The sequence below is a fragment of the Phyllostomus hastatus genome, unplaced genomic scaffold, assembly GCF_019186645.2.
Source record: "Phyllostomus hastatus isolate PE091 unplaced genomic scaffold, TTU_PhHast_1.1 phas_contig_198, whole genome shotgun sequence".
In the NCBI taxonomy this organism is placed as follows: Eukaryota; Metazoa; Chordata; class Mammalia; order Chiroptera; family Phyllostomidae; genus Phyllostomus; species Phyllostomus hastatus.
The window spans coordinates 7,947,239-7,972,421 of NW_025333715.1; the positions used below are offsets into that span (position 1 = coordinate 7,947,239).

General features: G+C 55.0%; 1 protein-coding gene across 1 annotated transcript; it reads left to right on the forward strand.

Annotated features, from left to right (window-relative positions):
• On the forward strand, nucleotides 1–17,472 carry TEX33 (testis expressed 33). The gene is made up of 6 exons (XM_045835184.1): nucleotides 1–643; nucleotides 4,410–4,454; nucleotides 7,108–7,529; nucleotides 9,406–9,550; nucleotides 17,051–17,161; nucleotides 17,333–17,472. The coding sequence occupies exons 2-6, from the start codon at nucleotides 4,433–4,435 to the stop codon at nucleotides 17,428–17,430; spliced, it is 798 nt and encodes a 265-aa protein (XP_045691140.1). The 5' UTR covers nucleotides 1–643; nucleotides 4,410–4,432; the 3' UTR covers nucleotides 17,431–17,472.
• The last annotated feature ends 7,711 nt before the right edge of the window (nucleotides 17,473–25,183 follow it).

A 25,183-nucleotide genomic window follows, 5' to 3' on the forward strand; every position in this document is an offset into this window, starting at 1 on the left:
CCTGCGCCGGTGCTCATAAACACATCCACGCTTTTAATATGTGGGTCCCTTTGAAACTGTTGAACTCCTACACATCCTTCAAAATCCAGCTCAGATGATGCTGTCTTCTTTTCCCTCCACAGGACTAATCACTCTCTCTGTTTAAGCCTTTGTAATACCAACACCTTCCTTCCCACTTGATGGCGTCTGAGCCCTCTGTGCCTGGGACACAGCCTGGCACATGGGGGGAGCTCGGGATGCTTCGCCCTTTAGTACTGGCTTTCATGGCCTCTGTTTCCTTAGGGGCTGGCCTATCAGCCCTCTGAGGTAACAGAGCCTTGTGTATGGTGGTCGCCATGGAGACTCCAATGAACAGCAGGGGAGGGCGGCTCCCTAGCAACCAGCCATTGGTCTTCACCAGCAGTTGTGCAGAGCTGCACTCCTGGGCTTCAGCACTCGCCAGAGCGGTTCACGTGGTTTCCGATGTTATGAAAAAGAGTGGAGAGGTCAGGCAGACACCGGCAGGGTGGCCAGGGGCCCACTGTGACGCAGGTTTCAGCTTCCTTCTCCCCATTCAGAGTTGCTTGTGAGCGGAGAGTGCCCAGCCTGCAGCCAGACCCTGCCCCCCCTTCTTCACCAGCATCGCTGGGGACCTTCTCTCCAGGTCAGAAACTGCGGTGGGTCCACCCATCTGTGGACTGGGGGTGCCATTTGGGCAGATGGGAAGCTGCTGCGGGCCCTTCGGGGTGGCTGGGGGTGGGGAGGGGACAGGAGCAGAAAGCTCAGCACCTGGATGAGGCCCCGTGTCTCCCCTGTGCCCCCGTCTTGGAAGGAAGGTGAGTTATCGCTTTCTCTGAACACCGCACTGAGTCCTTGGGAAGACGCACTGGTCTACCAGACTAAACGAATCATGCCAACACTCAGTGGCTTTAGACGACAATATCATCTCACCGTGTCTCTGGGTCAGGAATAAGGATGCAGCCCCAGGGGGTCCTCGGTCTTAGGTTCTCTCACAGCCTGTGATGAAGCTCTCAGTGGGGGTTCAGGCTCATCTTGGGGCTCTACTAGAGAAGGACCCCCGGGAGGCAGGCATGCTGGACCCAGAGCCTCAGCTCCTCACGAGCTGGTGGCCAGAGGCCACCCTTAGTCCCTGGTCCACCGGCCTCTCTGGAAGGCAGCTCACCACGTGTAAGCTGCTGTCGTCGTCAGTGTGACTGAGTCCCGAGGAGCCAGAGGGTGCGAAGGAGACGGGGCCGTCCTTTGTGATCCCATCTGGGAGGCGGCGTCCCGTCACCGTTGTCGTGTCCCATCTGTTGGGAGCGAGCCAATAAGTCTGGCCCAAGTGGGTGGATATCGAGGAACAGGGGACGCTGGAGCCATGTCAACTGCCCCTCTCGCCCCCCTGATGACACATGTCCCTCCCACATGCAAATTACACCTATGCCCTCCCCAAATCTCCCAACGTCTGATCTCACAGCAGCATCTCCCTAAAACCTGGAATCTGGCCCTACAAATCAGGCCCAGGTGTGGATGAGGCTCCGTGAGTGTCTTTTCTTTTCTTTTCTTTTTTCTTTTCTTTCCTTTCCTTTTCTTTCTTTTCTCTCTTCTCTTCTCTTTCTTTTCTTTTTTGAGATTGTATTTCTTTATTGTTGGTGAACGGGGAAGGGAAGAAGAAAGACAGGGAGAGCAACAGTCGGTGATTGATTGCCTCTTGCACACACGCCCCAACTGGGAACCGGCCTGCAACCCAGGCGTGTGTCCTGACCAAGGATTCGAACCGGCGACCTTTCCCTTTGGAGGATGATTGATGCCCAACATACTGAGCGACACTGGTCAGGGCTACCACCTCCCGAGGTCAGCCCTCCATCAGTAGAGCCGTGAAGCCAGGCCATCTGCCCTGAAGATGCCTGGCACCCACTGGGGTGGCAGGCACGGGGCGAGGGCCGCAGGCTTTTGTACTCAGATGAGGGAAACGGAAACGCGGAGTCACTGGCCCACGGCGTTTCTGAAATCCAGCCAGGCAGATGCTGTCCTCAACAGGCTTCAGGGGGGTAGAAGGAATTTTCCGTGGCTCTCAGCTGCGCCTTCCGGACATTTGCATCTTCTCTCTGAGTTGCCCTTTAAAAATTTTTTTTTCTTTTTAGAGAGGGAAGGGAGGGAGAAAGAGAGACAGAAACATCAATAAGCGGTTGCTGGGGGCCGTGGCCTACAACCCAGGCACGTGCCCTGGGTGGGAATCGAACCTGCGACACTTTGGTTCGCACCCCGTGCCCAATCCACTGAGCTACGCCAGCCAGGGCCTTGAGTTGCCCTTTTTCTCAGACTGTTTTCTGTTCGTAGAAGCTGGAGGCCCGCTGGTCTCCACGCTGCACTGTTTCTGTCCCTCACACTCCGAGTTGGCAGTACTGTTGCCGACAGTTTTCTCAAAAACCGTGACACTGCCCCAGGCGAAGTTCTTCCGCCGCCCCTGCTGGAAGGCAGCACCCCACGCTCCCCAGAGGCCCTGTTTGTCCACTGAGAGGATCCGTAGTTTTCATCTCTTTTAAGGGTCCTATGTGCCGCTGAGCGAGACGCTGATTCTGTCATCTCTCTGAAGTTTTAACGAGAGCTTGCACAGTCACTCCGTGTCCCTGACAGCGCCCTGAAGCCTTTTCTCAATTTGAGCGTCTTTTGGCACCCGGAGAGGATGAGAATTCCCAAACTACTGAGTCTGCCCTCCGTTTTCCGTAGCAGCCCTTCCACCCGCGGCTCTTGCCCCCGCGTGTTCCGCGGCGAGCAGCAGGGGGAAACCGGGAGGCGTCTGCGGGGCTCTGTCTGGGAGTCCCCCTGGATAGATGGCCCGGTCCATTCTTCCCGTGCTCTGCCTCCCACGCGACTGCCGATGGGCGTCACCCGGTTTCTGTCCCTGTGCAACAAGGACACTTCTTCAGGTTCTAATAACATGTCCCTCTCTTTTTTTTGCACTGTCAGTAGCAACTGCCTCCCACGCGACTGCCGATGGGTGTCACCCGGTTTCTGTCCCTGTGCAACAAGGACCCTTCTTCAGGTTCTAATAACATGTCCCTCTCTTTTTTTTGCACTGTCAGTAGCAACAGCCTCCAAGCCCACATTTCTACTTGTAGTCTGTTTGAGGCAGTTTAGGCTTTTCCTGTCTTGTTCCTCAAAATCCTTCCGGGCTCCACCCACTGCTTGGTGCCAAAGCCACGCCCACATTTTTAGGGTTTTGTTGCAGCAGCACCCCATCCTTGGTACCAAAATATGTGTTAATTAGCTATTGTTGCATAACGCATTACCACAAAGCCCAGCAGCACGAAACCGCATGCTTATAAAAAGGACAAGTTCATTGTCTCAGTTTCTAAGGGTCAGGACCCCGGGTGTGGCTTGGCTGTGTCCTCTGGCCCGGGGCTTCCCTCGGGTTGTGGTTAATGTGCCAGCTGGGCTGTGGTGTCATATCGAGGCTCAACTGGGGAAGGCTGGTTCAGGTGCTCGCAGTTCTTTATCTCCTCCTGTTGGACTAAGGGTCTCCAGCAGCAAAGCCTCTTGGCCAGAGGCCCGCTCTGTTCCTTACCCCAGGAGCCTCGGACAGAGCAGCTCAAAACGTGCCAGCTGCTGCCACCAGCACGAGCCAGCCAGCTGGCTGGCTCAGAGAAAAGAAGAGCCAGACAAAGAGTGTGAACAGTCACTGATCTAACGGGGCGGTGACATCCTTGCACTTTTGTCATATTCTTTTGATCTGAAGCAAGTTGCTAAGTCCAGTCCGCATTCAAGGGGGACATCTTGCCCAGTGTATGACTGCCAGGGGCGTAGGGAACATTGGCGGTCATATCAGAAGTGACACAGTCATCAAACAATTAATACGTTGCTTTGCCTGATGATTTTTCAAGATGACAAAATTAATTCCGTTCTTCAACTGCTTCAAGCTTACCAGCAGAACAACTTGCTGGGTGACCTAAGACAAGTCACTCTCCTTCTCTGGGCCTCAGCACACATTTCAGAGAGAGAGAGGAAGGGACAGGGAGGGAGAGAGAGACAGAGAGGAAGAGAGATGTGAGAGAGAAACAGCGATTGGTTGCCTCCCAAATGTGCTCTGATCGAGGATTGACCCCTTAACCAAGTTATGTGTCCTGACCAGGAATCGAACCTGCAACCTCAAAGGCCTTTGAGGCACTCCCTCACTGGTGGTGGGAGCAACCAGGGCTTTCCAGAAAGGGCAGAGCCTGCGGGGCTGCAGGAGGCACAGTGCCAGGGGCGACAGGTGGGTGGGGTAGGGGGCTCCTTGAGGGCCAGAGAGCATTGAGGGGAAAAGTGCAGAGGGACCTGGGTCAGGGGCTGGGCAGACGGCCCCAGGCCTCCCGGTTGGGCTCCCAGCTTGTCCCCATTCATGAAGCCGCTGTGACACCTGAGACGACAGTTTGTTTCTTTGTTGACAGGGCTAAGCTTGGAAAGAGAGTCCATGGAGCTGGGCCGCCAACCAGGTAGGATGACCGAACAGGGACGCACTGATGGGGACACTCAGTGCACGCCCAGGGCTCTGGGAGGGGACTCCCTGGGGGCATCAGGAACAACCGCTCCCCCTCCCCTTCAGTCTTGCTCTGGCTTCCGGGCCCTCTGAGCGGCCCTAACTCCCTGGGGCTCTCTGTGTGAACACTGAAGGAAAAGGGAGGGAGAGGAGTACCTCTGCGTCTCTCCCAGCTGCCAGGCCTGGGGATTGTGACCCCATCACAGTGGTCCCCTCCCCGGGGCTCAGCGGGGGAGACAGCAGCCCCTGGGGGCACCATGGTGACATAAGGCACATCAAAGCCGCAGGGGATTGCAGTGAAGGTTCATCTGAGCCAAACTGACAACACAGGCCTGGGAGCCAGATCTCAAACGCTCTGGAGAGAAATAGTTCTGCTGTTTCTTTTCAGCATTTGAGGTTAAGGAGGGAACGGGAAGGAGGCTGCGCGGAGGTGGGTGGAGGCAAGGCCCGACTGCTGGAGTGCAGGACAGTCAGGGTCCCTCGCTCTCTGGAGTGGCGGGGGGCGTCGCTTCGAGGAGCAGCGTCTGACAGGGTGGCCACCCTCAGGAGGAGGGGTCTGAAAAGAGGCCGTTGGAAAGTGAGCTAACCTAGAAACAGAATCGATGGCAGGGCTTGCCCGAGGCTGAGGTAAGTGGTCAGTGGAGAGGCTAGGTGCCTGCCTGGTGACCACCCACCAGGACCTGCCCAGTTAGGAATCTGTGATCAGCTCCTCCTACGGCGTTCCTTTCCGCAGAACCCCGTTTTTTCACCCAGGACTGACTGGTCGGGCTGGCAGGCAGGCGGTGGGGTGACACAGCGGGGTGGGGAGGGCAGGAGGCGTGGTCTCCGTGCAGGGGGGGAGGTGCGGGACGTCGGAGCAGCCAAGCCCCGGGGTGCTGTGGCGCCAGGAGGGCAGAGTGTCCTAAGCCCCAGAACAGTGTGGGGGCGGGTCCGGAGGGGAGAGCAGGCTGGACGTGGACTGAACTTCAATGCGGCTGGAAGGCTGCAGGGAAGTGGGAGAGAGGCCAGGCGGCCCCGGGCCAGGTCCCTGGAGGTGGAGGCTCTGTCCTGAGCACAAGGGGAGGGTTTCATTGCAGTTGTGATTAGATCAGGTCAATGCTGAGCAGGGTCCCCAACAGGGGGGAGCGGACAGGGGCTGGGGCTGGCAGGTGGGGTGTGGGAGACAGGCCAGTGAGGGTGGGGTGTGGGACTCCTGCTGGAAGCTTTCCCTGAGGACCCAAATGGCCCAGGGGCCTTGTTAGACACCCAGGTTCCCAGCCTCTCCCGTGGGGTCCCTGATGCAGCAGCTTGGGGGGAGGCCTGGCAATCTGCATTTTCACTGAGCGCCCAGGGGCATTCTGATGATTGGCCACACTTGGAAACTCTGAGGACTCATCGCCTGAGCCTCACAACAGCAAGTGAAATCGGGCTCACTCTGCCTGTTTTACAGCTGGAAGAACGGAGCGGAGGGAAGGTGGGGGTGCAGCGAGGGTCCTGGGAGGCCGGCGGTGGCCTTCACTCATTTATTCAACAGACACTGAACTCCGAGAGGACAGGGGCCGACCCGCTGAGCTCATTCACTGTGTGTCCCCACTGCCCCGCACAGCACCTACCCAGGCATGTGCGCTGAGTGGGACTTGAACCTGTGACCTCTTGGTCCGCAGGCCGGTACTCAGTCCACTGAGCCACACCAGCCAGGGCTCCACTCCTTTCGAGAAGGGTGTCCGTTCCCCTCCTGGAAGCCTTAGTTTTCCCGGGAGAGCTCTGTTGCCGGGCTGCGGGCTCATTGGGGCAGAACCCGGGACTGACTCAGCCGTGGACCCTGCCTTCCTGGCCCTGCCCCCCACGTAGGCAGGGAAGTGAGATGGGTGGTAGGTCCCGGTGATGGAGGAAGGGAAGCCCCGGGGTCGTGAGAGGTCAGTGGAGCAGGGTTGTGAGGTGAGGAGGAGGGGACTGGCCCCAAAGCTTGGGGGTGGGGGTCAAGGAGGGCTTCCTGGTGAGACTGCATGGACAGGAATGGTGGAATTTTGATTTAGGGAAAAAAAGGAGGAGGTGGCCTCCTAGGTGGCAGAACCAGCCCGGGCAAACGCTGGGAGGTGGGACGTCCCAGGTCGTGGTGGGGGTGGCAGAAGAGGATGAAGAAGAGACCCCCCGGGGCTGGGAGTCCCGGGGATGGGGGGTGTGGAGAGCAGGGGACTAGGCTGGGATGGCACCCCCCTCATTACCCCCGGGGACAGAGGAGGCAAGGGAGGCTGGGGGAGCTGCTCAGAATGGGGAGCAAAGACAGGCCCAGGCCCAGCTCTGGCCCTTTGCAGCCGTGTGACTGGGGAGCGGTGCCAGCTCCCCTGTTGTGGAAAACCTCGTGGGACGACCCTGTTCCGTGGAGGGGCTTGGCGGCTGAACTACCTTCTCCCTTTGTCTCTTTCCCAATGTCTTGCCCACGCTTCTGGCTCCCGTGACTTCTCTCTGTTCCCGTCCCTTTTCCTGCTCTGGATCTCGGGGGCCCTGTGTCTGCCTGTTCCCCCCTCCCCACCCCGTCACCCTCTCTGCTGTCTTCCTTCCCGCCTTCCACTCTCTGCACGTGTCTGCCTGTCTTCTTCCCTCCTGCCCTCTCTCTCCCCCCGGTGCAGGTATGACCACTTTGACCAGGGCCCATCTGAGCAACCAGCAGGACACGGACCCCAGGAGAACTGCTCACAGCCCCTTGGATGCCTCCAAGTACCAGGGCCAGGCCCCGGGCTCCCCACAGCACCAGCCGGGCAGCCCCCGGGGACAGGCCTGCCAGGAGGGGGCCTGGCCTCTGACCCCCTCAGCTGTCAGCAGGAGCCCCTCTGGCACGGACTCCCGGCCTGGGTCCCTGAAGAACGGGGACTGCAGACCCTCGCCGAGGGAGAGCAGGGCCGCTTCCCACGAGGGGGCTCCGATGCCGTGCCAGGGGCTGAAGCAAGGCCCCCGCTCGGGGGCCCAGGGCGAGAGGCGCAGCATCATTCCCGACAACATTCGCCACAAGTTTGGGAGCGATGTGGTGGACCAGCTGGTCTCCGAGGAGCAGGTGCTGGCATGCACAGGGCACAGGAGGCCAAGGGCGGCAGGAGGGCGGTGCACGGGGACAGGTAGTGAGCAGCCCAGGGGAGCCCGCTGCAGAGCTCAGAGCCCCCGGAACCAGCTCGCCACACGGCAGCGTTTCCTGAGCACTTGCTGTACGTGCGTGCCAGGCACCGTGTGCTGTTGAAACGCTCCACACACAGCAGCTCGCCTCCCCTGCCCAGCGAGAAAGGTGCTCTCGTACCCACCTTAAGGACAAGGAGCCCAAGGCTTCAGAAGTGTTAAGTTAATTCAGTTTACCCAGTCGTGTCGGATGAGGGCCCACGCTGGTCCTGAGGGCCAGCGGGTCCTGGCGCCCTCGCTCTTACCGACTTTGCAATGACCAGTCCTATGTTTGAATTCGATGCTTTCAACGCACGCAGGTCTAAAGGAGACAGCATCGGATAGATGGGCCGCGTTGACTGGGAATCAGCAGACTTGAGTTTGAGTCCCGGCTCTGCCCCGAGTGCTGGGTGACTTGGGATAAGTTGCTTCCCCTCTCTGGGCCTCAGTCTCTACACCTGCCAAGCGAGGCAGCCGGACTAGATCCCACCCCACCACTCTTCCGGCCGGCATCCGCGCTGGCGCCACTCGCCGAGGCCGGTGCCTTCCCCCGCCCCACACACCCCTCGAGGGAGTTATTCCCGACCAACCGGGCACTGAGATAAAGTGCACCTGCCACATCTGGCCAGATACTAAGGGCTCCTCCTGCTCTGGCCCTCGGAGACACGTTCCCAACGCCACCCTCCGGACACGCACAGCCACGACATCAGGCGGTCGGCTGGGCAGGAGTCCTAACTCCCTTTTATTTTTTATTTTTTGGTTCCCGAGGGGATGGCTGTTCTGGAAGTTCTGCAAAACCGGGTCACTGCGGGCTGTGGACAACCAAAAGCCCAGTCTATACGTTGTCCTCGGATAGGGGACGCCACACTGAGAAGAGTAGATATCTATCCTGGATCTTAGCCAGAAAGTCGAGAAGCGATTTGCTTTTTCTTTTTTTTTAACAGATGGTAAAGCGAAGGCTCAGAGCGTTCCACTGAGCAAGGGAAAGGCCCAGAATCAAAAGGCTGTGGGCCGGGTTCCCTCCCCTTTGTCTTCTTAAGGTGGGGGAGGTCACAACTCTAAATGTCCTGCCTTATCTGGCACATCTGGTCCCGGTCTGGGGTGCAGTCACCATGTCTCCTGGCCCCCCACAGCCTCCGGAAGGTCAGCCTTCTCTCTTCTGAGAGGCCCAGAAGCCCAGGAGGCCCAGGAGCAGAGACTGGCCCAGAGGCCCAGAGAGGAGCAGAGACTGGCCCAACGCCAGCGGCTGGTCTGGGGCGGAACTGGGACTCAAACCCAGGCTTCCTGGTCCCCAGGCCTGGGCGCAACCCTTCTGGGCCTGGGTTCCCACACCAGCACGCAGAAGAGGTTGGCTTCCGTGCGACCCCGGGGGCCCCCTGCAGCTGACTGGTGGGAGGCCTCCCGGAGGCCGGCCAGGCTCTGTGGGGCCCCAGCTGTGTGGATGCTGCGTCCCCACCCCCAGCCCCGGCTTCGCTCTTTTGTAAAACAGCAGGAGAAATGTCACCTTATAAAAAGAACTCTCCTGTGAGGGACCCAGCAGGGACTCGGGGCAGGAGGAGGGTTCCGGCCACCCTCCTCTCTGATGCGAGGCCCAGCGGGAGGTGGGTGGGGCGAGAGGGTGCAGGGGCCTCGGAGGTGCCGGCTCCCCAGCCCCAGGGGCCGGTTGAAGGCTGTGGGCTAAAGGTCAGGTAGGGGTGGTGAGGGCAGGGTCAGCAGAGTTTAGCCGAGAGAGGGGGCTTGACTGCTTCTCTGTCCCTTGTCCCCCCCCTCCACTCGCTCAGGCTCGAAGGGCCATCGGTGAAGGCCTTGAGGGCCAGAAGAGGGCCAGCGCGTGGCCCAGCGAGTCCGAGGGCTCTGCGAAAATCGCCTCCATCTTCTCAGACTACTACGATCTGGGCTATAACATGCGGTCAAACTTGTTTCAAGGTCAGGTCAAAGGGCAAGGGTGTGGGCTGTGAGCACCCAAGGTCCCCACGGGGAAGGGGCAGCCTGTGGGGTGTCTACCCGTTCCTGGGCCTCTGTGGATCAGAGCCCAGACACGTCCCCTGGGATCCTCATCTCGTGGCCACCAGGGGCCTGCTCTTTGCCAGGCCGTGTGCCGAGTGCTGTAAATGTCCAGTCCCCTGGCCAGTCCATCTGTGCTGTACAGGTTGCCTGTCCCAGTTGGCTGTCATCTCCTCCCTTCCCGAAACACCTCTGGTGTCCTAATGGCCAAGACCCGGCCCCCTTGGCCTGGGCACCTTTGGTCACAGTGACCACAGCGAGTGCTGTGAATCCCGCCCACGCCCCCTTTAGGTTTCTGGTTCAAAGCTCAGCTCAGCCGCTCACTGGGTGTGGCCTCACCCAGGTGGGATCCTTAACCTCTCTGAGCCTCGGTCACCTTCTTGGTACAATGAGGACAATGGGATGACAGGGCCCACTCTGGGTGGCTGGCAGGTCTCTCTGCGGCGCGTGGCCTGTGACACGCAGTGAGTGCTCCGCAGTGAGTGCTCGGCAGTCAGCAGGCTGGGATTTCTCCTTCCTGGTGCCAGGTGGTGGCGCCACCTGGGGGCAAGGGTGGGTCGGGGACACTGACGGTGTCCTGTGGGTCAGCCATGGACCTGTCTGGGCCGGGTGCGTGCCGTTAGCTCCAGCTCACTGACGGGAAGAGTTTGCCCCGGGGCCTTTCTCTCGGCAGTCGGAGGTGGACCTGAAGCTCAAATCTAGGGATTTTTTTTGTTTGCCTGTGAACCCCGAGTCTTTCCGGGTCACCTGCCTGGCTGGGACCCCGTTCCCAAGTGAGTTGCTCAGATCGGGGTCCATGGCCAGCACGCAGGGGCTCCCCTCGGCCCCCACGGTCCAGTTCAGGCTTTTCTGGCCCTCTTCCCTCCTCCGGCCTCGCGCCGGGCCCTCCGCAGCCTCCCCCGGGGCCTGGCACCCCTCCTGCCCTGGCTCAGGTCCCCGTCACCCGAGGAACCAGACAGCCACTGGAACTGCCTGGGTTTCTCTTTGCGCTCGGACCAGGGGCGGTGCTGGCGGAGGGGAGACGGAATACAGCCCGGATTGTCCTGTGCTCTGGGCCTCTGGGACCAGCCTCCCACTCGTCTCCTGAACAGTTGTCAGTAGTTCTTACATTCAGCCTCTTCCAGGAATGTCTCCGTAATGTAGACGATTGACATAAAAATCGGGGTACCCATCACCCAATCTGAGAAGCACCCCTGCGAGTCCTGCCAGCTTGCCCAGCTCACCAGGGTCGGTGGTTGAATTTTCCTGGGCTGGTGGGTTGGTGTTACAGTGCTACACTGGTCGCGGCGGGGTTTACATTCCAGAAATGAGCGAGTGCTGTGAATCCCGCCCACGCCCCCTTTAGCACACGGCTGTCACTGTGCCCCACCCCCACCCCCACCCCAGGTCAGCAGCCCCTGCATTTGCTGTTGCGGATGGGTGAGGCTGGGGGCTGGGCAGGAGGAAGAGGCGCTGGGGAGGAACCCGGCGAGGTGGGGAGGGCCGGGGAAGGTTTTCTGTCTTCGCGAGAGAGGAAGCCCGGGAGGGTCTGTACTCAGGAGAACGGCGTCATCTGACTTGGGTTAAAGGATCGCTCCCAGTGCCGCGTGGGGAATAGTTATGTGGGAAGCTGGGGCAGGAACAGGGAACGTGGTGAGGAGGGGCGGAAGGGGGGGTCTGGTCCGGGGAGCAGGGCTGGCGTGCTGCAGGAGCCGGAGGGCACCGCTGTGCCACGCGGGGCCCGCGGAGGCCGCGGTGGAGGCCGTCTGCAGGAGCAGGGTTCTGGGCGTTTGTTTGTGTGAGGTAGCGCGGACAGGCTAGGGTAGCGAATGGATTCGGGGTGTGTGAGAGAGGAGCTGAGGTCAAGGTCAAGGGTTTTAACTTAACTGGGAAGGTGAAATCCTCTGCACGGAGATGGAGAAGGTTCCCGGAGGAGAGGCTGATGAAATCCTCCACCGCGCTGAGTCATAAAGACGGTCTTTTTTCTTAGTCTTCTAAAACTTCAGTTTTGCTTTTCACATTTAAGCCTTTAATCCACCTGGAGTTGATTTCTGCTTGGACTGTGAAACATTTTTAATGCCTCCTTTAAGCGGATTACCAATTGTCTCAGGCCGGGTATAGAACAGTCTCCCCCCCGCCCCCGCCGCGCCCCCGCCCCCCAGCGACCCGCAGGGGTCCAGATCGGTTTCCAGGCTAGCCGCTGCGCCCACCAGTCTAATGTTACACTTTCTTTCTTTTTCTTTTTTTAAGGTTTTATTTATTTATTTTTTAGAGAGGGAAGGGAGGGAGAAAGAGAGAGAGAGAGAAACATCAACGTGCGGTTGCTGTGGGCCGTGGCCTGCAACCCAGGCATGTACCCTGACTGGGAATCGAACCTGCGACACTTTGGTTTGCAGCCCACACTCAATCCACTGAGCTATGCCAGCCAGGTGATGTTACACTTTCAGTTACCGAGGTGTCACTAGTCATCTGCTGTCTGGCTGGGTAAACCCCCTCCCCCACCCCAGCGCACCGCACTGCCACCAGCAGCTAATGCTGGGGTTACTCTAGGGCCTTTACTCTTCTGTGCAGATTCTAGAGATTCTAGAATCAGCCCGCCAGTTTCCACGCAAAGCTCTGTTGAGCTTTTGGTGGGAAGGAAGTACATCGAATCCACAGCTCAATGTAGTGGAGGTTGTCAGTTTGGGGATAGTGAATTTTCCAATCCTTGAATATGATATCCAGCTCCATTAATTTTATTCTTCCTTCAATATCTGTCTGTAACAGTTTCTATTTTTTTTCTATAAAGATTATACAAGGGTTTTTTTTTGTTAGATTTATGTAGAAAAACCTCTTTTTTGCTGTTTATTGCAAATGGTATCTTTCTTAAAGTTACATTTTCTAACTTTCCTGCTTATATATACTCAGGACAATTTTAATTTTTGTGCATTCGTCGTATATACAGAAGCCTTACCCAGCTCACCTATTAATTCCAATAATTAACTGGTAGATTCTTTGGGGCTTCTTTTTGATAATAATAATGGCTACATTTATGCACAGCATGTAGCATGTGCCAAGCACGGCTTTACTTTAAATACATCTTAATTCTCACAAGAACCTTACATAGTAAGTGCTATAATTCCCCCTTTTTTAAAAAGATAGACAAAAATGAAGCATAGAAAGGTGAAATAACTTGCTTAAAGCCACATAGCTAGGAACAGGCAGAGCTGGGATTCGAACTCTGGCAGCTTGGGACCAGTAGGCTCTTCCTGCCTTTAGGCCACCCGTCCTGGCAAACTGGTCCAGATCAGGGGTGCCTATAGGCAGGGAGGAACGGTCATCCTTATCTCACTCTTGATTCTCACACTTTACCATTAAATAGAATATTTTGAAATCTGTATCAGATTAAGGAGGGATCCCCTTTATTTCTAGTTTGCACATTCATTTTAAAAAATTATGAACAGGTGTTGGGTTATAGTAACTATTTATACAATGGTGATTTAGATGATCATATGGTGTTTTTTTCTTCGATCTGTTGATGCGGTGAATTCTATTCATTGGTTTCCCAATAGTAAACCAAACTTGCATTCCTGTGTTTAAACCAGTATGGGTGCACTGTCTTTTTTTTTTTTTTTTTTTTTACCCATGAAGACCCACCCAGTGGAAGAGTGCATAAAGCCTATGTGTGCAGCTTAAAGCTTGGCCGTGGCCGCCTGCCGCCTCGCAGGTGGGGTCTCGCAGGGGCCGGGAAGCCTCCCCTCCCTTCTTCCAGCTGCATCACCTGACTTTGGTCAACCCTCCCCCACCTTTGCTTTTCTCTGTAGTGCCAGCACCTCTGTATGAACCCCTGTGTGGTGTTAGATAGACCACCTAGAGTAGACCCCTCAGAGCCGGTGACCTCCGAGTCAAGGCCTGCAGGAGGGGAGCAGGTCGGGCTGCGGGGTGCTGGGGGAGGGGCAGTGGGGCAGAGAGACCCCATGAGGATGTCGGCTTGTCCTGGGCTTCTTCCTGGGAGCCACTGTAGCCTGCGCCACACCTCACGGGGATGTCTGGTCTCTATCACGCCTGGGCTTCCGTCCAAATGCCTAGCTCAACAACCTGCTATGTAAGCTTGTAAAGCCGTGCCTGCCAAACACCATAAACATTGCTTTGCAAAATGTTGATTTCTAGCTTGATGGCATTGTCTCAGGCAACGCGGCCCATAATGATTTCAGTTGTTTGAAATTGTCGAAACAGCTTGCTAGCCCAGGGGTTGGTCTACTTTGTAGATGACCAATGTGTTTGAAAATATTCTCTCGGGTTCGAGATTCCGTTTGTCTAATAGAGCAGGCTTGCTAATGATTTCTCTATAAATCTCCTAACTCCTTGTTACTATCCTTTGCTTGATCTATTAATTACTAAATTGATGTCCCTTTCCGTCTTTCCTGCTGATAGCAGATCTGTCCATTTCTCCGTGCAGCTGTCACTTGTGCTTCACCTGTTTTGACGTGACCCTAATGTAGCAAATTCAGAACTAGTACATCACCTGAGTGAATGGCAGTTATTTCTATTTCTCACGGTGCCTTTGCCTTAGAGTGTATTTTGTCTGATCATTTAAATACAATGAGAACGAATTGCTTTTGGTGAGAATTTGCTTGCTCTATCTTTTCCTGTATTTCTGTGTTTATCCTTTTTCTGTGTCCCCTGATTCCAAGTATGCTTTAAATAATATATAACTGGAAAATGTGTCTGCAGCCTGATCATCTGTTTTTCTAAATCAGTGAGTTAGTCCACATATATTTATTCTAATTACCCACGTATTCGGATTCATTCCGATGACCTTATTTTGTGTTTTCTGTTTCTGCTTCCTTTTCTCTGTTGCTTTTCCCCCTGCTTCGTCTCCTTTCTTATTTGGGGTTCAAGGGAGTTTTCTTTTTTGCCCCGATGTAATTTTGTCCTCACTCTCCTTATCCATCCGGTGGCTACCTCTGACGTTTTTGCACACACAGGTGACGCATTCTAGAGTTAACTGCGGTCTTCAGGCTCCTATAAACACACTAGGAGGCTTCAGCTTTGTCCTCCGCACTCCCATCTCAGCCTGCATGCCGTTCTCTGACAGAATTTTAACTCTCCACAAGTGAAATAGTCAAAACCATGGATTTGGGGGCCACAGGGCCTGGGTTGGAGTCCCAGGTCTTTTGCTTACCAGCTGTGTGACTTTAGCCCAGTGACTCAACCTGTCTGTGCGTCAGTGACTTCAGCAGTTAGATGGGGGCGGTGGGGCTGGCGAGGAGATTCCCTGAGTAAGTTCTGTGGAACTCTGAGAACTAGGTCCTCAGTACGTGGTCGGCGATCGGTGCCGTCATCACTTGCTCCGTACGTTTGACATTCTACTGTTGTTAGAACTGAGGTGCATTTAGATGTACACGCAAAGTCTCCACTTTCTTTGCCTACCGTTCCTTCTTGTATCTCAGATCTTCCTTCTGGGATCATTTTTTATTTTCTGTCTTAAATATGTGGTTTAGATATTTTTGGTGAGATTCTGTTGTTGGTAAATCTTAGGCCCATAAAAAGTCTTCGTTTCATCCTCATCCTTAGTGGGCAGTTACTGTAAACAGTTCTAGACGGACGACTGTTCTCTGCCAGCAGCTTTGATGATGTATTTCCTCCTGGTTTCGATGGCGATTGAATTTATTGTTATTCTTCCTAAGTAATCTGCCTTTTGTCTAGGGCTCCTTTTAAGATGTCTTTGTCTCTAGTGTTTTATTTTTATTTTTTATTTTTTTTTAAATAAATTAATCAACTTCCCCACACTACAGTTTCAATGGTACCTGAATGGTCATTTTAGAATATTTGTACATAATCGTACTGCCAAATCAGTAAACTGATAAACATGTTTTTTAAAGATTTTATTTTATTTATTTTTAGAGAGGGAAGGGAGGGAGAAAGAGAGAGAGAGAGAGAAACATCAATGTGCGGTTGCTGGGGGTCATGGCCTGCAACCCAGGTATGTACCCTGACAGGGAATTGAACCTGCGACACTTTGGTTCGTAGCCCGAGAACCAATCCACTGAGCTACACCAGCCAGGGCTTTATTTTTATTTTTAAAAATATTTTATTTATATACTTTTAGAGAGAGGAGAAAGAGAGGGAGAGAAATATGGACTGGTGGCCTCCCAGGATCCCCCACCTGGGGACCTGGTCCACAACCCAGGCGTGTGCCCTGACTGGGACCCTCTGGGGGTCCCGGACCCTCTGGGGACCAGTGACCCTCTGGTTGGCAGGCCGGTGCTCAATCCACTGAGCCACACCAGCCAGGGCTCTAGTGTTTTAAATTACAGTTGGGTATGCCTAGTATGGAATTATTTTTACTTATGCTGGTTGGAAAATTACAATATGATTTTTGAATCTAGGGATTCATCTATTTCATCAATTTTGGGAAAATCCCAGCCATTATCTTCAAATATTGCTTCTTCCCATTTCCCCCCAGTCACCCCTTCAGAACGCCAGTTAGATGTATGTTAGGCCTTTGCATTTAACCTTCATTTAACAGCTTTTTTATATTTTTCACATCTCTTCCCCCATGTGCTGAATTCCAGAGAATTTCTTTAGCTACACGTTCCAGTTTGCCGCTTTTCTCAGCTGTATCTAATCTGCTATTTTACCCGTCCATTGAGTTTGTTCTCAAACATTTTGATGTTAATTTTAGACTTAGAGAAAGGAAGAAGGGGTAGTTTAATGGACAGAGGTGTCATCTTCCCCCAGCATCAATAATTATTAATCCAATTATTAATCCAATTATTAACCCGTGGCCAATCTTATCTCACCTTTTCTCCCACCCACCCATCAGCCTCACCCCAGATTATTTCAAAGGCATCTCAGGCCTCTTATTATTCATCGAATTTTCAGTTATTATCTCTTTCATTTCCGACATTCCATTTGCTCCTTTGACTAATCTGCTCTTTCTGGGCACTGTCTTCTGCTTCGTTTATGTGTTTATTCTCCCTCATGACTCCGAACATTAAATATTCTTATTTATACTCTGTAACTGATCATTCAAATCTTGCTGTCTTTCGGGATTTGGTCCTCTGATGTCTCTGCCAACTCTTTATCACAGTAGTGTATTTCCTCCTGGGTGTTTTACCTTTAGACATAGAAATAAATCTTGTGAAAATACAGATGTTAATGGCCACAGGCCACTATGCTTCGGTGAATTTCCCATAATGTCATGTCGCCCATGCAAGATCATTTTCTTCCGTTGAAGAGGTAAAGAGACCAGAGCTCCGCGAGGTTAAAGACTTCTCGGAGGCCGCACGGCCCATAAAGGATGGAGCTGGGGCCTGCCGTCCTCTGCCTTGCCCTCCCTGCTCCCCCACGCTCCCACAATCCGCCCTCCGTAGTGGAAACTGACGTCCCGGGAGCAGCCAGAGCAGCTGGCCTCCGTCGACTTGGGGCTTCTGGGGATTTCTTTGTGGGGTTCCGCAGGGGCCTCGGAGGAGGTGAAGAGCCTCATGAAGGACTCCTACACCCCGGAGGTGCTGGAGAAGGCGGTGCGGGACCCAGAGCACTGGCACGGCAGGAAGACAGACGACCTGGGTATGGGGGGTGGGGCTGGGGCGCGGGGCGGGGTGTGTTGGCCCCAAGGTCCAGAGAGAGACCAGAGCGAGCAGCAGGGAGGGCCCTGGGTGTGGGCGGTGGGCCTGGGTCACCACGGGTCCTGGGGGCACTCGGAGTGATCAGTGCTGGCGTCTGCCCTGCTCTCTGCAGGACGGTGGCACCAGAAAAACGTGATGAACATGAACTTGCAGAAAGCATTGGATGAGAAATACGAAGAGAAGAGCAAAAGCAAGAGCTCGAAGTACTAAATCGGACCCAGCAGCGGTGCCCTGGACTCAGAGAGAGCGCTAACAGTGCAGTTAACAATAAAGAAAGGCGCAGGTCTAGTTCTTCTCCGCCCGCTTGGGGCCGCTCTTCGCGCTGGGGTGGGGGCCGGTGTGCGCAGTGCTGGCGAGGCCTGCAGCGGGAGCGCAGAAGCCCCGAGGGACCCAACTGTCCCCCAGACACACACACACTCCCTACCTTCCCCCATAATTCCAGGGGAGGATGGGAGGGCTGGGCGGGGCTCTGTCTCAGGACCAGCCTGCGGGCTTCTCCCTCATGCCCCGTGCGGAGGCGTCTTAGGGCGGGCACTGCTGGATCTTGCCTTGTGTGCCCTCCTGAGCTGAACCCCAATTATTTCCAGACACCCACTTCTTCCCTATGAGCTCAGGGACTTCAGAGGAATCGGTCACATCCCTCTACAATCCAGTGGTAGTTTTGATTGGTCTCATGGTAATTCTGGCCCCTCCCTCTACACAGGTGATTGGGTCAGAAATGGGCAAGTGACTCAGCTTGGCCAATGAGATGCAAGGGAAGGTGTGTGTGTGTGTGTGTGTGTGTGTGTGTGTGTGTGTGTGTGTGTGCCTGTGTGTGTGTGTGTGTGTGTGGCCTTCTCTGTGTGTGTGTGTGGCCTTCTGTGTGTGTGTGTGTGTGTGTGTGTGTGTGTGTCGCTTTCTGGGGTTTTCTTTTCTTTACTAGGAGAGCCGGGAGCGTCTGTCTCTCCTGTTGTATTGGGCGAGGAAGCATGCATCCCAGACCGCTCCTGGCAGACGCCGTCTGGGTCCTGTGCAATCAGGGTCCCCCAGGCCCCTCACTGAGGGGCTCCATTCCCCTGGCCAGGGCTTCTTTTTTGTTCTTGTTTTTTAAGATTTTAGTTATTTATTTTTAGACCTGGCCTGCAACCCAGGCATGTGCCCTGACTGGGAATCGAGCTAGCGACCCTCTGGTTTGCAGCCTGTGCTCAATCCACTGAGCCACACCAGCCGGGGATGGTTAATTTTTGCTCCAGGTGGCACCTGTGGTGAAGATGTCTGCCTCTCTCACGTACCAGGCGCCTCAGCTGGGAGTTCTACAGCTGGGGACAGGCAAGGCACCGCTCTCCAGCCAGCCTGCACTTTTCTTCCTGGCATGGTGACCGGGTTCCAAGAAGGAGCCTTCCAAGGGGACAAGAGTCAATGTGCGAGAACTTATCACTCCTTGCACTGGCTTGCTAATGTCCCTGTGGTCTGAAGGTCATGTGGTCAAAAGGTCATGTGGTGAAGCCCAGACGCCTTGTGGGAGGAGACTACCCTAGAGATTTCCTGTGGGCGGGATCAGTTCACTGGGGACCACTGCAATGAGTCTACCACGGTGACCATCACACTTTGGAAAAGTCAAACAGGATCGCTGCCAGGAGAAGGGGGGCTGCTCCTCTTCCCACAAATAGAATGACTTCCTAAAGGTCGGATCGGAGCAGGACGCAGTACAGAGAGTGAATTTAGCTTGATTTACTATTTATTGAATACCGACCTATGTGCAAGGCGTTGCACCCAGCTCGACTTCCATACTGAGAACCTGATTTCTGCAAAACGCTGCTCTCGTTCTGGAAAAACCAGACTTTACTGAGTAGCTGTGACCAGCTCAGCACACAGGACGACTGGAAACACGAGCCGCCCTGTAGGGAACCTCTTCTCGTGGCGTGGAAATGTAGCTCAGCCCTCACGTGGAAAACCAGTGGGGAGTGAGTGGCATGCAGGACCATGCCCACGGAGAGGTTTTCCCGTGGGGAATCAGGCCCGCATTATACCCAGGCCGCTGTGAGACTTGCCTCTGCTAAAACTCCCTCACCCTGAACTGAGGCAGCAAGGGCTTACTGCAACTTCCTGCAGTGTGTGCTAAACCTCCCAAGGACGGAGTGTGACCGGTTCAACCGCTTTCCCCCTGATCTGCAACATTCTTTCCTTTGTCATCTGTAACATAGGCAGTCCCCTGCAGTGACCCTGTGCCTAGTAAACGAGGACTGCCCTCCATCTAATGCACCCAGAGAAGCAATTAAAGCCTGTCCAGGCAGGGACTGGGTGCTCTAACCCTCTCTCCCTCTCTCTCTCAGAGAGTGGCCATGCCGTCCCTTTTTCTCCACAGGACTTCTGTTGTCCGTGTGTCTTTGTTCACGAGCAGCCACACCACACACGGATCCTGCTGGCCGGGATCCGCCTTACCGCCCAGGGTGTTGTAGCCAAAGCAAACCCCAAACCGTGTGGACACGGAAATTATAATACACCAGATGCATATAACAACGTGCTGAAGGCTTCACACACTCATCCTCCCCTCACCCTGACCCCCTCCCTCAGGGCTGCTCCCGTTCTCCCCGGGAAGGTGCGAGACAGAGGCTCACAGAGGCCGTGCAGTTCGCCCGAGCTTCTACCGACAGGGAGCTGGGGTTGAAACTCCGGGAAAGCCCTCTTCTACGCTACCAGGCAATCATGCGGGCACGTCAACACACACGCACCGAGTGCCACAAACACGTGACCCTGTTAGGCGCTGTGGGACGGTGATGTGACTCCACCGCAGTGCCTGTCCTCAAGGACTTCACAGTCTGTGGAAGACCGATGCGGAAGAAGCTGGATCTAGGCTCGCCCGCCCACCCGGCGAGCATGCCCTCCCTGCCCGCCCTGTGCGGTGTTTCAGTGGGAGCTCAGAGACGAGTAGGACACGGCGCCTGTCCTCTGTGTGTCCAGAGTCCGGTGTGGAGATGCATGTGCAGCGAGAGGTTCATATGGCACCAGTGAAAGCACAAAAGACAACTTGGGATAGGACAGCAGCTGGTAGTCATAGAGGACTTCATGGAGGAGGCGGCTCCTGAGATGAGTCTCGGGGCATGAGTCTGTACGTTCAGGTGGGCTGGGAGAGGCACAGCATTCCCGACAGAGGGCACAGTGCGAACAGAAACCCAGCATGGCGGATTTGGGGAGCTGCAGGGTGGGAGCGTGTTGAGCCTGGAGAGTGGGACTCCGAGGTGAGGCACGGAGGTCAGGCTGGGAAAGTAGAAAGGGCATCTCTGCTCAGATGGGGCTGTGAGAGCCCTGGAGGGCCTCAGAGGTGAGACCCCGCCCTCCCTCAGGAGCTTATGGTCCGGCGGGAACATAAAGGGTTAATAGTGACTGCAGAAACCACAGTGAAGGCTTGAAAGGATGCTTAATATCCTCAATAATCAGAGAGATGCAAATTAAAACAATAAATTCATCTTGTCGAAGTGTAGGTGAGGTGAGGACAGAAATGCGAACTCTCATACCCTCAGTGAATTATGAGCGCAGAACGGCGAGGAAGAATTTAGCGAAACTGAAACGATATCTTGTAACTTGAGATTCTGTGTCCACGTAGCCTAGAGAAACTCAAACATGCACACTGGGAGCCCCGCACAAAGAGATTCGTGGCAGCACTGTTTGCCGTTGCAAAGCGATGCACAGGTCTGTGAGCAGGGGAACGGACAGATGGGCTAATGCACGGCCGTGGAAAGGAATGGACACACACCTCACAGAAAGACCTCACAGGGTAGCACCGTGCAGCACGGTGGGTGCACACGGCCATCTGCAGAATGAGCCCCGGGCAAGAAACGTACTGTTTGCCCACAACCGTCCAAAGGCACACACACAGCCACTCCGCTGCTCAGGGACATGGTTATGAGAGCGTGGAAGGTGGGTTGGGAGGATGCTGCAGAATTCAACTTCACATTCTAGTGAGCTTAGCCCTTTGCAGGCATGACCTTGCTCTCTATAACTGTGTGTGTGTGTGTGTGAGAGAGAGAGAGAGAGAGAGAGAGAGAGGAAGAGAGAGAGAGAGAGAGGGAGAAAGAGGGGGAGAGAGAGAGAGAACACGCAAGAAGAAAGACAGAGAGTCGCCAAAGTGCCCTCCAGGAGAATGTCAATGCCGGAAAGAGAGGCCGAGGAACAGAACGCTGGGGGGCTGAGCCATCCCGATTCTGATGTCAGTGAACAAACCATACGAGCGTCACCACTTTTTCAGACACTGTCTCAGTTGAAGATTTTATCTTGGAACATTAAGAGGAACTCCTTTACTTTAAATCTTGGATACTTTGGAGAGAGAGAGGCTGTAATCCTGGCAAAATAAAACATGCACAGATTTTTAAAACTTAAATGAGGTCTTTATTTCACAGATGCTGTTTCAACAGTGCTGCTTATTCTTCGTGCTCTGGAGGTCCCTCGGTGGTGGAATTCCTAGTGACTCAAGTTTCAAGGAGGTTCAGGGGCCAGATCTTAAGTAGCATGAATTCACACAGCGGAGAAGTCATTCACCCTTCAGTGCAAGTAGGGCCTCCTTTCCTCTGTGATTCAGAACTGGCTTCATAATTTCTGCTCTGAGTACCATGGGAGGGTGGCAATCCTGCAGTTGACCAGCACCACGTGGTTGTATCCCTAGTCCAGCTCGCCCCCTGGTGGCAGTATCTCTAAATTGCAGGCAAAGAACTTAAGGAGGGAACTTGGAGACCACTGAGTTTCATCTTTCTAACCATGCCTTTCTTGCTGCCATCCATAGCTCCATTTTTAAATGAAGAAACTGCGGCCCAGTTAGATTTACGTCTAATCTGGAAGTTAACAGCCCATGTTGGCCAGCATGGCAAATCCAAATAAATGGTCAGGGTGGCTGGCCCAGTCTTTTCCCGTTCTCCCTCCAGAAATCAGTTTCTGTGGTTAGCAGGAGCACGCAGCAGCTGCAGCAAATGCAGAGGAAAATCCAAATGCTGGTCTGTGGTCAAGGGGAGAGTCTGCAGCCCCAGGTGACTCCCTAGCTGGGCCAAGCTCCTGGGGAAGGCCACCACACCTGTGGACGCCTGCTTCTCCTCTGCGGCAGGGGCGGCAACTCTTTTCTCACAGGCCCGTCTCAGGGTTACCTGGGAAAATTCGCGTCCAGCACCTGGCCCAGTGCATAGCCCCCACCACGGGTGTGTAATAAGCGCTCACTCTTTTCCTTCCTTCAGGCCCAGGTTTCCCAACTCCGAGTTTCAAGGAACTCTGGGACCTGTGAATAGGTCCAAACCTGAAAAGAATGTTTATGAGATTTTATTTGAGCCAAACTGAGGGCAATTGCCTGGAAGCAAGGTCTCCAAAGCTGCGGAAGATGACAGTTTTGCAGTTTCTTTTACACACTTAGAATTCACGAGGGGGTGTGAGGAAGATGACACGAAGGTGGGAAAGAGCAAGGCACAGGCTAGTTGTGGAGAGTCTGAGCTCCCTGGACCCCGGAGCGAGGATGCCTCTGGCATTTCAAGGGTGTGTTTACCTGGATGCATGAGAACAAGGGATGGGCCTTGCTTACGGCAAAGATAAACCTTTGTACTAAACGAGTTATGTGCCTGGGGCTGGGGCGTGACTGCCCACCTGCACCTGCCCAGGTGGGGATCTAGGACTGGCCTGTCCCGTGAGGTTCCTTCCCCTCCCTGGACTGTGCGGCTGCCGAATGGACATGGGCTGTGTGTCTGAACAACAACACACAGGCTGAGTTTGTGCAAGACTTGCTAGAACCTGAAATACGCTCCCCTTCCTGGTGCCACTCCCAGGGATGGCTTACAGTGCTCGCTGTCCCCCACTGTGCCGGCACAGACAGAGCAAGCCACTAATAGCTGTGACAATAATCATGTTTTATTAACATTGCAGGTTCAGAAGTCACCTGGGAAGTCACCTTGGAAAGAGTAGACTTTTTTTGCGGGGGTGAGTGGACTGACATGTAAACCAGGGTGCTCATTATGAAGGCCCATGGAGAACTGTCTGTCACGTGGGCCTGGCCACTGCCTCCCTCTGGCTGGCTCTGCAGACACCAACCCCCCAACCCCGGGGAGCAGATAGGTCTTCGGAGTAGGCGTGAGTCTAGCCACCGGACAGGGTTGGTGAGAGTTATGGCCGGTACTGCACAAGCCAGGCTGAGGCCTGTCCCAGCCTCCTGCCCACTGCTGTGCTGCTCGCTGACCCCGTTTACAAGCAAGAGCGTGGCCTGCCCCAGGCCATAATAGCCAGTGGTAATCTCTTTCCACTGGGCCGGTATTTACTGAGCACCTACTGTGCGCTGGGTATGCAGCCTCATGGGGTGACAGGGATGTAGTCCTTGCGCTCAGAGGGCTCCCAGGCTAGGGTGTGACAAGGGGGGATGTAGATGAGCATCATGGAAGGGGGTGAGAGGGTCAGGCAAGGATGGGGAGAGAGGGTGTGTGTGTGTGTGTGTGTGTGTGTGTGTGTGTGTGTGTGTTGGGGGTGGGGCGCTGGGCCTCCACCCCGGGACTCAGGGGCTGGGAAGCGCTGCCCCAGGCCACAGGCGATGCGGGTGACTGTGGCTGGAGCCCTGCAGCGGGTCAAGGTCCTGGCGCAGACTGGAGGAGTAGAACATTCCAGGCGCAAGCGAAGGACATTTGAGGCTACTGGCCTTCTGGAGGTTAGCGTTGCTCTCCAGCTGGCTCCTCCCACAGCACTTCCCCCTGTCTCTAGGCCCTGAAGCCCTCAGGCTTCTAGGTTCTTCCCCCGACTTCCCTTAACCTGTGACTCCTGAGGGGTTTTCCCCAGGCTGGTCGGGACTGTTTCCCTCTCTGCCCAGGGACTCCCCACTCTCCAGGCTCCTTGCAAATGTCTGCCACAGAAAAGCTGAGTCACCGCAGACAGACTGACTACCCTTTCCTCAGCCTTCAGGGACTCGGAGCACAGGGCCACCCCGTGGAGAACGACAGCTAAAGCGGGGACAGGGCTGTGCGTGCATTAACTCGACCACGACTCCCCTGCGGGGTAAGCGCCAGCATTGTCCCCACTTTACGCATCCAGACAATGAAGCACAGAGACACCCAGTGACGCCCAGTGACTTGCCCGAGGTCACACAGGTCACACAGCCAGTAAGTGCCAGAGCTAGGATTTGAACTTCATGGTCTAACTTTGAAGTCCGTGCCCTTAACCAGGAAGTGACATTGCTTTGAAGAAAGATGAACTGTGTTTTTCTCTGGAATTAGTGCGGGAAGGGGCAAGGCTTCTGGAATGTTTGTGTAGTCCAGGAGGGGCAGTTCGCACAGAGATTATGTTTGCTGCTGCTCCTCGAATTCTTCCGGGTAATGAAACACCAGTAATCTTGTAAAGCCCCTGAAGGAGGAGGGCAGCTGCAGAACATCCAGTCTGGGTAAGAGCCAGGTCACATCTGCAAGGCAAGTTAACCCCGGGGACCTGTGCAGACCACCCTGCGTGCAAGGGGTCTGGGACTGTGGGCCTGAGGTCATGAGACCACGTGCTCGCCCCCTCCAGAGGAACATGAGGGCAAAGGCTGGAAAGTCTTCAGAGACCCCGGAATCACCTCATTAACAAATGGGGAATCTGAGGCCCCTGGCGGAGAGAGAAGGGGTGCCGGCTCAGCACCCTCGTCACCCTTGTTAACACAGCTCACAGTGGGCGGGTTTGGGAGGCAGGTCTCAGGATTTTCCCTCTGCACACGGCTCAGCAGCGGAGAAGCAGTGAGATCCCGGGGCGGGGCAGGGAGGGGGAGGGCGGGTGGGGGGTGAGGTGGGCGGGGCGGGGCGGGGCGGGGCAGGGGGGTCGTGGAGCTGGCTCTGCGCCAATCAGAGAACCTGGCTCATCAGGGCTGTGAGGTCAACTGTTAGGGCCACTCTGGCGCATCGTAGCGCTTGATAAATGCTGTGCATTTTAATTCCATGCACTCTTGCTCCCCATAAATCATGTAAAAGACTTGATTTATTTATTCTTAGAGGGGAAGGGAGGG